Here is an 18,312-nt window from a genome sequence, read left to right on the forward strand (position 1 = left end):
ACTGCACGTGCACGGAGCAATGTGCTGTGACACCCTATATGAGTGGTGTCTTAACTAGTACTATTCTCATCAGTTTAATCCCTGTTACGTCCCCTATCCGGGGACGTGTGTCGAATTGATTAACCATTGTCGAATTAACGACATTCTGAAATAATTTTGCTCTGAGCTCTGTACTTGCTTTGTATTGGAATTGATGGGGATTTTTTAAATTGTCTGCATTATTTCTAATAAACTATTAAGAGAGTTTAATATGATTTTTTTATTTTATGTATTAAAAACCCATACAACTTAAAAAAAAGAAAAATAATGTTTTTTCTATGAAAAATTATTCAGCCGATCGCTTTTAGTCTGATCATAATGAAGCAACGGCCTTATCTGGGGTGTGGCAACATTGCCAACACACTCATAGAGGTGATGATCGCTTCATTGTGATACGCAAGCCCCTTCACCACAACAAGGTACCGATCACGAAGGGGAATTGACACTTGTATGTGCCTTTCTTTTTGTTTTGTTTTTGCAGCCACAGTGCAGCACTAGAGGCCAGAAAAATTAGGCATGTACACATGTCTGAAAAATTAGGCATTGTTTTCCAGGCAGAATTTATGTTTTCCAGGCAGAAATGTGACTAAAACATTAGGTCTTGAACCCTAGTTGGTGGCGGAGAATTCACGAAAGTCATCCGGTATGCAGACATTAAATAAAGCAGCGTGGGGACCATTTTGAGGCCAAGGCATGTCATCAGGCCTTTTGTTAGTCAAACATATCCCCCACTGTCAGTCCCTTCGGGATCTATGCCTCATTCATCTTAATGAAGGTGAGGTAATCAACACTTTTTTGACCGAGGCGACTTCTTTTGTCAGTGACAATGCCTCCTGCTGCACTGAAGGTCCTTTCTGACAGGACACTTGAAGCGGGGCAGGCCAGAAGTTCTATCGCAAACTGGGATAGTTCAGGCCACAGGTCAAGCCTGCACACCCAGTAGTCAAGGGGTTCATCGCTCCTAAGAGTGTCGATATCTGCAGTTAAGGCGAGGTAGTCTGCTACCTGTCGGTCGAGTCATTCTCTAAGGCTGGATCCCGAAGGGCTGTGGCGATGTGTAGGACTGAAAAAGCTCTGCATGTCCTCCATCAACAACACATCTGTAAAGCGTCCTGTCCTTGCCGCCGTGGTCGTGGTAGGAGGAGGATTACTTTCACCTTTTCCCCTGTTAGATTCCCGTTGTGCTGTGACATCCCCCTTATAAGCTGTGTAAAGCATATTTTTTAGTTTGGTTTGAACTGCTGCATCCTTTCTGACTTTCGGTAATTTGGTAACATTTCCGCCACTTTCTGCTTATATCGGGGGTCTAGTAGCGTGGCCACCCAGTACAGGTCGTTTTTCTTCATCCTTTTTATACGAGGGTCCCTCAACAGACATGACAGCATGAAAGACCCCATTTGCACAAGGTTGGATGCCGAGCTACTCATTTCCCGTTCCTCGTCCTCGCTGATGTCATTGACTGTCTGTTCTTCCCCCCAGCCACGTACAACACCACGGGTTCCAGATAGGTGACAACAACGAGCACCCTGGGATGCCTGCTGTGGTTGGTCTTCCTCCTCCTCAAAGCCACATTCCTCCTCTGACTCCTCTTCCTCATACTCCTCTTCCAGCGTTGCCGCAGGTCTGGCAAGCGATGATGACAAGGCTGTTTCTGGTGGTGATGGTGACCACAACTCTTCCTCTTCACGCTCATCTACAGCCTGATCCAGCACTCTTCGCAGGGCACGCTCCAGGAAGAAAACAAATGGGATGAGGTCGCTGATGGTGCCTTCGGTGCGACTGACTAGGTTTGTCACCTCCTCAAAAGGACGCATGAGCCTACAGGCATTGCGCATGAGTATTTAGTTACGTGGCAAAAAAATTCCCAGCTCCGCAGAGGCTGTCCTAGCACCCCGGGCATACAAATACTCGTTGACGGCTTTTTCTTGTTGGAGCAGGCGGTCGAACATTACGAGTGTTGAATTCCAACGTGTCGGGCTGTCGCAAATCAAGCGCCTCACTGGCATGTTGTTTCGGCGCTGAATGTCTGAAAAGTGCGCCATGGCCGTGTAGGAACGCCTGAAATGGCCACACACCTTCCTTGCCTGCTTGAGGACGTCTTGTAAGCCTGGGTACTTAGACACAAAGCGTTGTACGATGAGATTCAACACATGTGCCATGCACGGCACATGTGCCAACTTGCCCAAATTCAATGCCGCCAACAAATTGCTTCCATTGTCACACACCACTTTGCCGATCTCCAGTTGGTGCGGGGTCAGCCACTGATCCACCTGTGCGTTCAGGGCGGACAGGAGTGCTGGTCCGGTGTGGCTTTCTGCTTTCAGGCAAGTCAACCCCAAGACAGCGTGACACTGTCGTATCCGGGATGTGGAATAGCCCCTGGGGAGCTGGGGGGATTCAGTTGATGTGCAGCCAGATGCCGCAGCAGAAGAGGACTCAGCCGAGGAGGTTATGGAAGAGGATGGAGTAGAGGAGCTGGCAGTAGGCCTGCCTGCAAGTCGTGGCGGTGTCACCAACTCCGTTGCAGAGCCACGCATTCCATGCTTGGCAGCCGTCAGCAGGTTGACCCAATGCGCAGTGTAGGTGATATACCTGCCCTGACCGTGCTTTGCAGACCAGGTATCAGTGGTCAGATGGACCCTTGCCCCAACACTGTATGCCAGAGATGCCATGACTTCCTTTTCAATCACTGAGTAGAGGTTTGGGATTGCCTTATTTGAAAAAAAAAATTGTCCGGGTAACTTCCACTGTGGTGTCCCAATAGCGACAATTTTTTTGAAGGCCTCAGACTCCACCAGCTGGTATGGTAAAAGCTGGCAGGCTAAGAGTTCCGTCAAGCCAGCTGTCAGACGCCGGGCAAGGGGGTGACTCTGTGACATTGGCTTCTTACGCTCAATCATTTCCTTTACAGACACCTGACTGTGGGCAGATGAGATGGAACTGCTGAAGGTGAGAGGCGGAGTGGCGGGTGGTTGAGAGGGGTCAAGGAGGACAGCAGTGGTTGACGTGGCTGAAGATGCTGGACCAGGAGGAGGATGGTGGCTTTGAGTTTGTGTGCTGCTTGTACTCATGTGTTGATCCCATTGGCGTTTGTGATGTGAGATCATGTGCCTTCGCAAAGCAGTTGTACCGAGGTGGGTGTTGGACTTCCCACGACTCAGTTTCTCTTGGCACAGGTTGCAAATGGCATTGCTGTTATCAGAGGCAGACACACAAAAAAAATGCCACACTGCTGAGCTTTGCAATGACGGCATTCTGGTGGTGGCAACAGCATGCGTTGATTGGCGTGCTGTCTGGCTGACCCCGGGTGCCGATACATGCTGTCTGACTGTGCCACTAGCTCCTTGCGACGACCTCCCCCTGCTTCCAACTCGTCTCCTCCTTCTCTCTGTCTCCACTTCTGAACTTTCCCCCTCTTCTTCTTCTCTTCGAGCAGGCACCCACGTGGCATCGACGGACACATTGTCATCATCAACCACTTCACTTGTATCTGACACCTCAGCAAAGGAAGCAGCAGCGGGTACAACATCATCATCACACTGTACGTCCATGTGTGTAATGCTGCCTGACTGAGACATATCCCTGTTATCTACATCCCCTGGCAATAATGGTTGCGCATCACTAATGTCATCCAACTGATGTGTAAATAACTCCTCTGAGGGATCAAGTAAAGCGGCTGTGGTGGTAGTGGTGTCGGTGGGCGGGAGAGTGGTAACTTGAGAGCAGGTGACCAAAGCTGAGCTGGAGGAGGATGGTGCGTCAAGGTTCTTAGCGGAAGCTGTTGAAGATTGGGTGTCCTGTGTAAGCCAGTCAACTTTTTTCTCAGAATTTTTAAGATTCAGGGTACGTGGCCTCTGAACACTGGGCATTATTCCAGGGCCAGTGGAAATCGCAGCACCACGACCATGACGGCCCATGCGGGGTGGCCTGCCTCTGCCTGTCATTTTTTTTTAGATAAATGGTACTATGCGTGCAAGGTACTGTGCAACCCTATATAAGTGGTGGGCAGTGGGCACAGTACAGTCTGTGTGGGCCTGACACACACGGGCTTGCAACTGTGATTATATCACAGAAAAATATTAAATATATTTTTTTTATCTGCAAGGTATTTGAGTGAATGACACCCTATAACGGTATGAGTGGAGGCCTAGCCAGTGGCCACAATACAGTATGTGTGGGCCTGACACACACGGGCTTGCAAATGTAATTATGTCACAGAAAAATATTAAATATAATTTTTTTGTATCTGCGAGGTATTGTCTGTGACACCCTGTATGAATGGTGTGCACGTGCTGTCTGTGACTGAGCCTGCAGCCTCTCACACACGGACAGCCAGGCAACTGCAATATATATATATATAATATAAAAAAAAAGAAAAGCACACTGATATACCAGCCCTGAAAAAGGCTTTTTAGGGTGCTGTCAGGACGCTGTCCTTATAGCAGATGAGTCTGTGGACACAGAACAATGCCCTAGCTAACGCTTTTCCTATTGAATCAGCAGCAGCAGCACTGTCCCTCCTCTCACTGTGAATGCAGCTTCCGAATGAATCTAAAATGGATGCTGTCCAGGAGGTGGGAGGGTCTGCTGCTGATTGGCTGGATTGTGTCTGCTGACTGTGAGGTACAGGGTCAAAGTTTACTCAATGATGATGTATAGGGGGCGAACCGAACATCACATAAGCTATGTTCGCCGGCGAATAGTTCGGGCCATCACTATTCGTCACCTGCCCCGGATCATCGGCCTCCTGTCTTCTTCTATCCAAGCTGTCTTCCCAGCCCCACTCCATTACCGGGCCCTTCAACGTCTGAAGACTGCTCATCATCACTCCGGAGCTTTGTATGCGGACCTAATATCTTTGGATTCGGAGACCAGGGACGAACTGACCTGGTGGATCCACAATCTCTCTGCTTGGAATGGCAAGGCGATTTGCGGTCTACAACCAGACTTTATGGTGGAGTCAGACGCCAGTCTTCAAGGTTGGGGTGCACATTGTGATGGTGTAACCACAGGAGGACGCTGGTCAGAAGATGAATCCAGACTTCACATCAATACTTGTTTGCTATTCGGAGTTTCTTGAATGGCATGGCCAGGGCTTGCATCAGGCTGCGCATGGACATCTTGGCTGTCCGTTACGTCAATTCCATTGGAGGTACACACTCGGCCATGCTTACTCATCTAGCGACGGAGTTTTGGTCGTATTGTCTTTCCAGAGACATTACTGTGTTGGCGGAGTATCTCCCGGACCTACACAACTCACAGGCGGATTGGAGTTCTCGTTATGTCTCGGACGGCAGCGACTGGAAGTTGGACGAGAAGGTGTTCTCTGCTATCTCATCTCTTTGGGGTCCTTTCTCTATTAACGTCTTCGCCTCCCGTCTGAATGTGCAGCTTCCCCGATTCTACAGTTGGTGCCCGGATCCAGACGCAGAAGCAGTAGATGCTTTCCTCCAGGATTGGTCCGGATGCCTAATGTATGCGTTTCCGCCATTCGCCATGATCCCGCGGGTCTGGAGCCAGGTGCACCGGCAACGGGCCGATCTGGTGATATTAATCCCCTTTTCGGGCATCCAGTCCTGGTTTCCTCAGTTACTGGAGCTGATGGTAGAGATCCCCTTTCTTCTGTCAGAAATTCCAGGTCTCCTTCAAGGACCGTTTCGTCTGGAGCATCCCCATTTTTTGGACGGCTCCCTGCGGCTTCTAGCATGCAAAATTTCAGGGATTCCTGGGAGTCTGAGGACTTTCGGATGCAACTAGAAGACTTCTGGAGGATGCGTGGGCTCCCGGCACAAGACGAGCTTATAGAGCAGCCTGGAGATCTTGGTCTGGCTGGTGCTTGGCTCGGGATTTGGATCCCATTTCGGCACCTGTAACGGAGGTTCTACACATCCTTACGTCGTTATTTGAGGACGGTAAGGCTTACCGCATGATTAATTTGTTTAGATCGTCCATTTCCTCCGCTCATCAGGGGTTCGACGGTTGCCCGGCAGGCCAGCACCCATTGGTGTGCCGTTTGCTGTGGGGCTCGCGTCTGTCTCGTCCTTCGAGACCGAAGTTCTCCACTACATGGCATGTCTCCTGCGTTCTGTCCCTTTTTTCCGCTTGGCAGTCTAATTCAGACTTGTCATTGCGCCAGTTGTCAGCTAAATTGGTTACTCTGTTTTGCCTCATTTCCTGTAAGAGGGTTTCGGACGTCCGCACCCTGGATCACGATGCCAGATCGTTTACCCCCGAAGGGGTTTCCTTTAATATCACCTGTCGTACCAAAACTCACATTCGATCGGTCTCGTATCCCAGGTTTTCTTCTTCCCCATCACTCTGCCCGGTGGCCTGCTTGAAGACGTTGGCGCATCGATCTTCCACTGTTCCCCATCTTTTTCTCTTCTTCCACCACCCGTTTGCTCCGGTCACTAGCACCACTCTGGCGCGTTTAGTTAAATGGATCATGACCTTGGCAGGGGTGGACACATCAATTTTTACGGCTCACTCCGCGAGAGGGGTTTCGGCTACCTCTATGGTGATCTCGAGGGTGCGGCTGGAGGACATCATGAGGCTACCAGATTGGTCTAGGGTTTCCACGTTTAGGGAGTTCTATTTTCGCCCTCCTCTACATGCCTTTTCTTCGGTCATGGAGCAGCTTTGAACCAGCAATAGGAGCCTCCGCGTCTAGAAATAAAATTGCATGATTTTCCTATTTTATGACGTGATTTTATAAAAGACACGGAGGCGAGTATTGCCTCTCCCTTCTACCCGCCCTTTAGTATCTTTTGAGTCCAGGGGATTGTGGTTTTTCGCCAATGGTACTTGTGTAATTGACCGTTTATTTATGATTTTGAGTACTGCTTGTCCCAAGAGGAGAGTAACGTCCTTTTCACGTGTTTCTGTATTTGCAGGATGATGTCTTGATGGCGTGCGGAGCTTGAGAGGAGGTCTGCAGATTCCGGAGTTATTCACGTTATAGTTTCCTCAGTTCCGGTTTTCTCCAGTTCGTGTTTGGAAATTATCCATAGTTTATGCATTCGTCTCGGTGGCACCCCGCTAAGAAAGAGGAGGATTTAGGGAAATATGGACTTTATATACTGGTTCGACATGGGAGGGGCCTGTTGTCATTGTATTATTCTAATGTCTTAGTTCTTTTTCTTTGCTGCTGTGGTGGACAGTAAAGAAAGATATAAGCAATACTCGCCTCCATGTCTTTCATAAAATCATGATTTTACGTCATAAAATAGGAGAATCATGCAATTAGCCACTCCAGGTATTCAGGGTAACTGTGGCTAATCGCCTTGGAACCTGGGGGGCTATTAAAGGGCAGACAGCTCACTAGCTGATGGCTCTGCTCCTGGGAAGAACCTGCTATGTGAGTGAAAACAACCGTGTGTTTTGTTGATGGAGTAAAAGACCACTCTTCTGTATCCATTGTCTCTGACGTCGGACCACTTATGAAGTGGCAACATTGCAGATGAACTTTAATTGACTAACACACAAAGTGTCCTTTTTGCAACAGATTCATTCGTTTTCGCAAGTTTTTGCCGTATATATTATTCGGATCACAACCGGACTGTAAGACCAGCTGCAGTGACTAATTAACAGCAGAAATACTGCAGTCTGGCTCTGGAACAACATGACTAACCGTACCAACTGTATTGTGAGCTACTATCGTCACAGATTACTATCCCACCAATCGGAGAGAAGGGACGGACTGCATTAACCCTGCGATCAACTAATTGGCGACCATGAGAGACATCGCAATTCTAGAATCTCTCTAAAGAACGGTCATTTTACCTCGGCATAGAAACCTGGACGTTCCGATTAAGCGCAATTTGGTCATATTTATATATAAATCACATTTCATTCACCTTCAGACCCCTAATCCGTGTGCTTGAGGAAAAACACTCATTGCCAACAGGTCTATACTACAAGTTACACCCCAAGTATGGCGGTTTAGGAGACATCAGGCACAGCCGACTATCCTAACGAATACAGCAGGGACGGTGGTGCTGGGTAGAGCGGTGCTAGTGCGCGCCTGTCTGTACGCGCTTACCGACCAATCATTCATTACGGGAGAGGATTAGATACACAGCTCAGCAGACTGTATCACACAGGAGAGGATTAGATACACAGCTCAGCAGACTGTATCACACAGGAGAGGATTAGATACACAGCTCAGCAGACAGTATCACACAGGACGGGATTAGATACACAGCTCAGCAGGCAGTATCACACAGGACGGGATTAGATACACAGCTCAGCAGGCAGTATTACACAGGACGGGATTAGATACACAGCTCAGCAGGCAGTATCACACAGGAGAGGATTAGATACACAGCTCAGCAGACAGTATCACACAGGATAGGATTAGATACACAGTTCAGCAGACAGTATCACACAGGATAGGATTAGATACACAGCTCAGCAGACAGTATCACACAGGATAGGATTACATACACAGCTCAGCAGGTAGTATCACACAGGATAGGATTAGATACACAGCTCAGCAGGCAGTATCACACAGGATAGGATTAGATACACAGCTCAGCAGACAGTATCACACAGGATAGGATTAGATACACAGTTCAGCAGGGAGTATCACACAGGATAGGATTAGATACACAGCTCAGCAGACAGTATCACACAGGATAGGATTAGATACACAGCTCAGCAGGCAGTATCACACAGGATAGGATTAGATACACAGCTCAGCAGACAGTATCACACAGGATAGGATTACATACACAGCTCAGCAGGTAGTATCACACAGGATAGGATTAGATACACAGCTCAGCAGGCAGTATCACACGGGATAGGATTAGATACACAGCTCAGCAGACAGTATCACACAGGATAGGATTAGATACACAGTTCAGCAGGGAGTATCACACAGGATAGGATTAGATACACAGCTCAGCAGAGAGTATCACACAGGAGAGGATTAGATACACAGCTCAGCAGACCGTATCACACAAGATAGGATTAGATACACAGCTCAGCAGACAGTATCACACAAGAGAAACTGTGATCCAGGCTCAGCAGGCTGTATCTCACATGAGAGGCTTAGATACGGCTGTGCTGGCCGCTCCCAGTGTTTGGGGCTCTGGAGATGGTGAGGGAAGCGCCTGTGGCCCTCAGTGATGTGAGGAGAGGAGCAGGAGCCATGTCTGGGTGTACTAACAAGGCCGCCGGAGGTGTAGGGGGCGGGGCTAGTGCTGACTGGCCAGTGTGCTGGGCGGTGCCAGCCCTGTGACGTCACACCGCAAAGCATGCTGGGAGAGGAAACCTCCAGGAACCTGAGGGAAAGAGGAAGTTCTGCTGGAAACGTCCTGTAAAGAGGCTCTGATGTCCGGACAGCGGGAGGGAGAGCCCCGGCATGAGGAGCAGGTACCGGGGAGCCGCAGGCAGTAGTGCAGTGTGTGATGTCTGTCACAGCTGATGCTTCAGTAGTGCAGTGTATGATGTCTGTCACAGCTGCTGCTTCAGTAGTGCAGTGTGTGATGTCTGTCACAGCTGATGCTTCAGTAGTGCAGTGTGTGATGTCTGTCACAGCTGCTGCTTCAGTAGTGCAGTGTGTGATGTCTGTCGCAGCTGATGCTTCAGTAGTGCAGTGTATGATGTCTGTGGCAGCTGATGCTTCAGTAGTGCAGTGCGTGATGTCTGTGGCAGCTGATGCTTCAGTAGTGCAGTGCGTGATGTCTGTGGCAGCTGATGCTTCTAGTGCAGTGCGTGATGTCTGTGGCAGCTGATGCTTCAGTAGTGCAGTGCGTGATGTCTGTGGCAGCTGATGCTTCAGTAGTGCAGTGCGTGATGTCTGTGGCAGCTGATGCTTCAGTAGTGCAGTGCGTGATGTCTGTGGCAGCTGATGCTTCAGTAGTGCAGTGTGTGATGTCTGTCACAGCTGATGCTTCAGTAGTGCAGTGTGTGATGTCTGTCACAGCTGCTGCTTCAGTAGTGCAGTGTGTGATGTCTGTCGCAGCTGATGCTTCAGTAGTGCAGTGTATGATGTCTGTGGCAGCTGATGCTTCAGTAGTGCAGTGCGTGATGTCTGTGGCAGCTGATGCTTCAGTAGTGCAGTGCGTGATGTCTGTGGCAGCTGATGCTTCAGTAGTGCAGTGCGTGATGTCTGTGGCAGCTGATGCTTCAGTAGTGCAGTGCGTGATGTCTGTGGCAGCTGATGCTTCAGTAGTGCAGTGCGTGATGTCTGTGGCAGCTGATGCTTCAGTAGTGCAGTGCGTGATGTCTGTGGCAGCTGATGCTTCAGTAGTGCAGTGTGTGATGTCTGTCACAGCTGATGCTTCAGTAGTGCAGTGTATGATGTCTGTGGCAGCGGATGCTTCAGTGGTGCAGTGTATGATGTCTGTGGCAGCGGATGCTTCAGTGGCGCAGTGTGTGATGTCCGTCACAGCGGATGCTTCAGTAGTGCAGTGTATGATGTCTGTGGCAGCGGATGCTTCAGTGGTGCAGTGTATGATGTCTGTCACAGCGGATGCTTCAGTAGTGCAGTGTGTGATGTCCGTCACAGCGGATGCTTCAGTAGTGCAGTGTGTGATGTCCGTGGCAGCTGATGCTTCAGTAGTGCAGTGCGTGATGTCTGTGGCAGCTGATGCTTCAGTAGTGCAGTGCGTGATGTCTGTGGCAGCTGATGCTTCAGTAGTGCAGTGTGTGATGTCTGTCACAGCTGATGCTTCAGTAGTGCAGTGTATGATGTCTGTGGCAGCGGATGCTTCAGTGGTGCAGTGTATGATGTCTGTCACAGCGGATGCTTCAGTAGTGCAGTGTGTGATGTCCGTCACAGCGGATGCTTCAGTAGTGCAGTGTATGATGTCTGTCACAGTTGGTGCTTCAGTAGTGCAGTGTATGATGTCTACTATTTATAATGCCAATGTACTTTTTCCAGGTTGCCCTAGACGTCCTCCTACCATATGAAATTCCTGATGGATTGGTAAGTGTATATATATATATTTGTATTATTATTGTTATTTTTTATATATATCCTTTGCCTGCGGTTCTTCTAGATTCTTTGTCACGAGTGTTGACCTCATAGATCTGCAGTGGATTTTAGTCCCTGTGACGGGTCCTGTAGGTCCCTGCTTTGCCCCGCACTTTTGCCCCCATCTTGGTTGGATGGATAATGTTCTATTCTATTTTGTAATTATTTATTCCGAGGTTTCCGGAATCTCTCTTCAGAGGAACGAAGCAGATGTGAAGCCCCCATTGAGACCCTGAGGGGCTAGACAACCCAGACGGTACATCCAGCGGGTTTCCTCCTGTTGTAATCTTTTGTCCAGGTTCCCCATTCTGGGGCCTAACTTTACTTTTTGGATACCCCAGATCTTTAAGGTCTGGCTATTCCCGTTCTGTTGGGTTTGTCTATGTCTTGAGGGGGTATCGCCAGTCGTATTGATTGTACTGAGGTGTTTAGAGATGCGTCTCCGCAGTCCCTGTGTTGTCTTGCCCACATAGATTTTGGGGCAACCACGTTGTATGGCATACACTACTCCCCTACATTTACAATGAATATATCATTTATTTATTTTTTATTGTCAACCGGGTTGATGAATTCTTTTTTTGCTATCATTTTTCCGCAGAATGTGCGATCGCCACACGGGTAGGATCCCACCGCACTCAGCCAGGTGGGTTTATTTTGCTTGTCACCCAGTGTAAAGTGGCTTAATATTCTGCCCCCTTCTGTATGTGATGGCGGGATCGGGGCGATGATCTCTTTTGCGTCATCATCTGCTGGTCAGTAGTATGCGCCAATGCCGTCTTAATATACTTCGTATTTTCTCATGTTGCCCATCAAAACTTCCTGTGCATCGCACTACTTTCTCATTGTTTTATTTTCTAAATGTTGTTTACTGTCACGAAGCCGAGTCGTTCTGTTACTTTTATGCAGGGCTGTGGAGTCGGAGTCGAGGAGTCGGAGTCGGAGTCAATTTTGGGTACCTGGAGTCGGAGTCGGCAAAAAATGAACCGACTCCGACTCCTACTAAATTTAAATTGGAATAAAAAAATTAAAAAGCAAGTTTAAATGTCCGAATTCATAAACAGTTATAATTAATGACTTCTCTACTGTAAGAATAAAGGCCAATGCACGCAGTGCCTCACGCAACCGCAAAACAAACGCGTTCAGTGATGTGAAGAAGCTTTTCATATGCTTCACTATATGGCACGCAATGCACAATTAGGAGTGGCAATACATATACTTTGCATTGTGTTGTGTTCTGATGTTACAGGGAACACAATGCCCATGGTTTTCCTCGCCTCTCACTGATAAGGGATTAAGTAAATATGTGTTTTGCAGGACTAGAGACACTTGTATAAGTGAAGGGAATGGAGGGTCAATAGTTCAAGACTGAAGCTGTAAACCATGGATGTCAAACTCATGGCCCTCCAGATGTTGCAAAACTACAACTCCCATCATTCCCTGATAGCTGTAGTATGCCCAGGCATGATGGGAGTTGTAGTTTTGCAACAGCTGGAGGGCCACGAGTTTGACATCCCTGCTGTAAACCATTGGAAAAACTGCTGTCATTCAGCTAAGGCTATAAAACGTGTAAACTCAGAATGTTATCTTAAACTTTAAACATGACTATGGGATTCTTCTAGGGAAATCATGTTTTACAATAAATGTCCCTTCTTGGATCCTCCCACTGCCCTGTCTTCAGCAGAAGATCAGCACACAAAGGAGAAGGCAGCAGCGTCTGCCCAACTACCTCTCTGTGCTAGAAGAGCTTAGAAGAACTTCTTTCTTTCCTTCAAGGAATGTATAAAATACATTCGCATATTAAATACAGAGGAGTCGGAAGTACAAAAAACTGAGGAGTCGGAGTCGGAGCATTTATCTACCGACTCCACAGCCCTGCTTTTTTTGGCCCGATTATACGCGTAATGCAGTGTTTTTTTGGGGTACCCTCGTGATATAAACCCTTCATATAGTGTTTTGCACTCTTCCTCAAACCCTTCATTTGTAGAGCGGTTTCTTTTAGCCCGAAGGTATTGTCCGATTGGAATTCCTTTTTTTGAGGGTAGTGGGGTGATGGCTTCCCCAGTGCAATGAACTGTAGGGGTAGGCTTCCTAAATACGCTGGTATTGACGCTCCCATTGTTCTCCAGGGTGATCGTAAGGTCCAAGAAGTTTAATGTTGTTTTTTATCAATTTCACTTGTGAATTTTAAGCCTAGTAAATTATTGTTCAGTTCCTTGTGTGACGGTGCTATCCCAGAAGATTAAAATGTCGTCTATGAAACGACCCCAGTAAAGTATGTGCTTCGTGAATTCCTGATTTTCCTCTACAAATACTGTGCGTTCTTCCCACCACCCTAAAAACAGATTTGCAAACCTGGGTGCACAGATCGTCCCGGTGGTCTGTAAATAAAACTTGCCATCAAAAGTAAAATAATTGTGAGTTAGTAAAAAGTGAAGTAATGATAATACAAAATAGTTGTGCTCGTGATACTGTGTGCCCTTTGTGCTCAAATAATACTTCATTGCTTCTAGGCCCTGATCGTGTTTGATGCTGGTGTAGAGGGCCTCTACGTCCAGACTCGCTATCAGGGTGGTCTCATTAACCTGAATATCCTGGATTTTACTCGGTGTCCCCTTAGTGTCTTTGAGGTAAGACGATAAACCGGTAACAAATGGGGATCTCATCTGGTCCCGACACTATGGGCCTCCCTGGTATGGGGGGGGGTCACGTTTTTTATGCACTTTGGGGATGGCATAGAAAGTGGCTATGGTGGGTCTGGGATTGAATAGGACTTTGAATTCCTCTTTGGTGATGAGATTATTTTCTTTACCACTGTCTAATATACCTTTCAAATCGCGTTTGAAGTTTTCAGTAGGATTTTCTTCTAATACTTTATATGTCTTTGTATCACTTAGAAGGGTCATCACCATTTGTTTATGCTTTATTAGCTATGTCCCCTGACGATATCCCCACTTGGCTCTGTCCCTGAGTTGTACTCCGGGTACTAAAAAATATGGCATGAATGTTTGGGTAGTGGACCCCATTTGCCCAGTACTTGTTGTTTGTGGTAACTGTAAGCAGGAGGATGGCGGTGCAGCAGGTAGCTGCCCATCTCCTCCATTTATCCCTCCACCTGCATTTATTGGAGCTGGATTGGGGCATTGTGGGTTGTCCTGTGATACGTACTTATTTCTAGCCTGATTTGAGTAGTATCTGTTGTTACCCCTACGTTTATGTCTAGGTTTATATCCTGTTTTTTTTTGTTTTTTTTTATATACTGTTTTGAATCCACTGAGCGAAAGTCGGGTACACTTCCACTCCAAAATGTCCTGGCATGGTGCAACGATCCACAGCACCTCGAATACTCTGGCAAGCAATCCGAACTATTAGTTAGACTAACTAGGTTGTGTAGATGCTGTTGCCACTTACCGGACCACTTGGCTCTCGCCCCTGGTGGGGCGCATCACCTTGCGTTCCACGGAGCGGAAGTCAGGGTCATTTCCGGTCCGATATGTCTGAGTTGCTAGACATAGTTCTTTTATACAAAGGGCAACTCTGGATATGTGTATCTAGCTCGTTTGGCTTACTATATATTATATCCTCTATTACTTGTTGTTATACTACTACTATTCAAGATGCTTTATTTGTAATTATAATAAGGAACGCATATGCGTTCCAAATACCGGAAATGTGGTCATACCACTTCCGGTCTTTCGAAAAAACGCGCCCTTTTTAGGGTTATCAGGGTATAAATTGTTTTATTCCATTGTTATTTGGTTATGTAATGCTCCTGAAGAAGGGGAATTGTTGTCCCCAAAACGCGTCAAGCCACATATGTACATTAAAGGTGATTGATCAGAAGCACTGGATTTTTGCTGCCTTCCATCACTGCGACTCTACATGCGATCCTGGCCGGGGGGGTTCAAGTCACAGGTGGTTTATGCTTATCCTGATGACTACCCCCCAGTGAAGTGAGTGTTATTTGTGTGAAATTGCCCTGTTGGGCACTTCACATTTTTATCATTACTAACTATACCATCTATATTATTATTTTTTATTATTTCTATAGGGTTCTAGTCGGTCCTATCTCTATAGCTGTGTATATTCAGGGTCTTCTACCCGGAGTACCCACTATCTTTACTCCACGCTATTGTTTTATGATACATTTTGTGCAATATAGTAGTTATCACTGCGAGTGGTGCTTTCTATTCCAATTCTATTCCATTTCTAACTGTACTTTGATACAGGGTTTGGCGCTCTTTTTCCCTCATTTTTGTCTTTGGGGTCTATACTGCAAGTGATTGACTTTGTTGAACACTCCTCATATATCACCGCACTGTTCCTCTCCACTGCCCTGTACGACAGTGCATGTAGCTGTCAGGGACACGGGCACCACCTAATAGCACTGACTCGCAGGTCCCTTTATGATTCTCCACTTGGTATTCGAGCCTGGTGGTCTGAGGTCTACTGTCTTTGTCAATTTATCATAGAATTTTGCTTCATGTTTTGCAATTTGTATCAGAATTTTTATGTTATAAAAAATCAATATTATTTTAAAGATTATAATATTTAAGAATTATTTTTAAAAGTTTTGTTCTTGACAGACGACTACCGGGAGCACAGAGGAACACCTGATACCTACATATTGTGATGCAGATGATTTGGTTGTCGCACCAGATACATATGAAAAACGTACCATTATCCCAGTTGTACATTCAGACCTTCAAATCAAAAATCTGCCATCTGATCCTTTAAAAAAGACTGTTATGCAGAATGCAAACCACAGAAGGGGTGCTGGATCCCAAAGAGCTCAGAAAGGGAAGAAGTCTTATTCATGTTCAGAATGTGGCAAATGTTTTGCTCGGAAATCACATCTTGATATCCATCAAAGACATCACACAGGGGAGAAGCAGTATTCATGTTCAGAATGTGGCAAATGTTTTACTGAGAAATCAAATCTTGCGAGGCATCAGAGAGTTCACACAGGGGAGAAGCCGTATTCATGTTCAGAATGTGGCAAATGTTTTACTGAGAAATCAAATCTTGCGAGGCATCAGATAGTTCACACAGGTGAGAAGCTGTATTCATGTTCAGAATGTGGCAAATGTTTTACTCATAAAAAAAATCTTGATATCCATCAAAGACAACACACAGGGGAGAAGCCCTATTCATGTTCAGAATGTGGCAAATGTTTTTCTCAGAAATCAAGTCTTGAGAGCCATCAAAGACATCACACAGGGGAGAAGCCGTATTCATGTTCAGAATGTGGCAAATGTTTTTCTCGGAAATCAAGTCTTGATATCCACCAAAGACTTCACACAGGGGAGAAGCCGTATTCATGTTCAGAATGTGGCATATGTTTTATTCATAAAAAAGATCTTGATAGCCATCAAAGACAACACACAGGGGAGAAGCCATATTCATGTTCAGAATGTGGCAAATGTTTTTCTCAGAAATCAAGTCTTGAGAGCCATCAAATACATCACACAGGGGAGAAGCCGTATTCATGTTCAGAATGTGGCAAATGTTTTTCTCGGAAATCAAGTCTTAAGAGACATCAAAGACATCACACAGGGGAGAAGCCGTATTCATGTTCAGAATGTGGCAAATGTTTTACTCATAAAAGAAATCTTGATATCCATCAAAGACAACACACAGGGGAGAAGCCATATTCATGTTCAAAATGTGGCAAATGTTTTTCTGAGAAATCAAGTCTTGAGAGCCATCAAAGACATCACACAGGGGAGAAGCCGTATTCATGTTCAGAATGTGGCAAATGTTTTTCTCGGAAATCAAGTCTTGATATCCATCAATTATATCACACAGGGGAGAAGCTGTATTCATGTTCAGAATGTGGCAAATGTTTTTCTCGGAAATCACATCTTGATATCCACCAAAGACATCACACAGGGGAGAAGCCGTATTCATGTTCAGAATGTGGCAAATGTTTTGCTATTAAATCAATTCTTCATAACCATCAGAGAATTCACACAGGGGAGAAGTCATTTTCATGTCCAGAATGTGGAAAATGTTTTGCTAGGAAAAATCATCTTGCTAGGCATTTAAAAATTCACACAGCGGAGAGGCCATTTTCCTGCCCAGAATGTGGAAAATGGTATGCTCGGAAAGAAAATCTTGTTAATCATCTGAAATCTCACACAGAGGAGAAGTGATATTAATGCCCAGAACGTGTTTTACTAAAGAATGTAAATTTGAGAATCATTAGGGAAGTCACACAGGGGTGCAGCCATGTTTATGTTCAGAATGTGGAAACTGTTTTATTCAGAAATAAGCCCTTGTTCAATATCAGAGAATTCATACAGGGGAGAAGAAGTTCTAACCCCTTCCCAACATCCTCCATACATGTATGGCGGATGTCGGGAATATAAAGATGGTGCCCACTCAAGAGTTAAGTAAGTGCCATAGGCGAAGTATGCGTGCGGTTTCACACAGCAGCGTCCACATGATTGGAGATAGCTCTGATCGCTGACATTCCATCAGATAGCCAACTGCAACCACAGCATCTGAGCAGTCATTTACTGGGAGCGAGCGAGGTGTTACAGCTTGAAGAGCATATGAATTAGAACCATAGATAACTTCATAAAACCAAATATAACAATAGCCACATGAAGTATAGTGAATAAAATATATAACAGAGAATGGATTGTAGTTCAAGGCCTTTACCATAGCTACCATAAAGAAACCATTAGAGAGATTGCTTACATGATAATGGAGTATTTTCTGTTCTTACCTATATTAACCCCTTAGGGACCTATGACGTACCGGTACGGCATGGATCCCGTACCGGTACGTCATGAGTTTAAAGTGAGATTGCGGCGCCCCGGGGGTTAATCTGCACAGGATGCCGGCTGAAATCATACAGCCGGCATCCTGTCACAACGCTGGGGGGGTCATACGGACCGCTGTATGGAAAGAGTTAACGGTAAGATGCGGCTCCCTCCCTCTCCCATCGGGGGGCTGCTGTGCCTTTGCAGCCCCCCGATGGAGAGGGAGAGAGTTCCCCGCCAGCCCTAGTCCTTACCCTTCCCTGTCTGCGAAGTTGTGGCAGACGGGGAAGGTTCCCATTGCAACAGGACGCCTTCTCAGGCGTCCTGCTGTCCATGGTGCTGAACAGATCTGTGCTAAAGGCATAGATCTGTTCAGACAAAGTGTAAGTAAAATACAGTATAGTACAATATATTGTACTGTACTGTGTTATACAGACATCAGACCTACTGGATCTTCAAGAACCAAGTGGGTCTGGGTAAAAAAAAAAAAAGTAAAAAGTGAAAAAAAAGTTAAAATCAAAAAAC

General features: G+C 46.4%; 1 protein-coding gene across 4 annotated transcripts; it reads left to right on the forward strand.

Moving 5' to 3' along the window:
* The first annotated feature begins 9,287 nt into the window (after positions 1-9,287).
* On the forward strand, positions 9,288-17,867 carry LOC122939910 (oocyte zinc finger protein XlCOF7.1-like). Of its 4 annotated transcripts, XM_044296122.1 has the most exons (5): positions 9,319-9,414; positions 10,928-10,972; positions 11,619-11,663; positions 13,531-13,647; positions 15,604-17,867. In XM_044296122.1, exon 5 carries the CDS (start codon positions 15,766-15,768, stop codon positions 17,170-17,172), a length of 1,407 nt encoding a protein of 468 aa, XP_044152057.1. In that variant the 5' UTR covers positions 9,319-9,414; positions 10,928-10,972; positions 11,619-11,663; positions 13,531-13,647; positions 15,604-15,765; the 3' UTR covers positions 17,173-17,867. The 4 variants fall into 4 exon arrangements, with proteins under 4 accessions (XP_044152054.1, XP_044152057.1, XP_044152055.1 ...); XM_044296120.1 differs by lacking the exon at positions 13,531-13,647; XM_044296119.1 differs by lacking the exons at positions 11,619-11,663; positions 13,531-13,647 and having other exon boundaries at positions 9,288-9,414.
* The last annotated feature ends 445 nt before the right edge of the window (positions 17,868-18,312 follow it).

Source organism: Bufo gargarizans, chromosome 6, assembly GCF_014858855.1.
Source record: "Bufo gargarizans isolate SCDJY-AF-19 chromosome 6, ASM1485885v1, whole genome shotgun sequence".
Taxonomy (NCBI): Eukaryota; Metazoa; Chordata; class Amphibia; order Anura; family Bufonidae; genus Bufo; species Bufo gargarizans.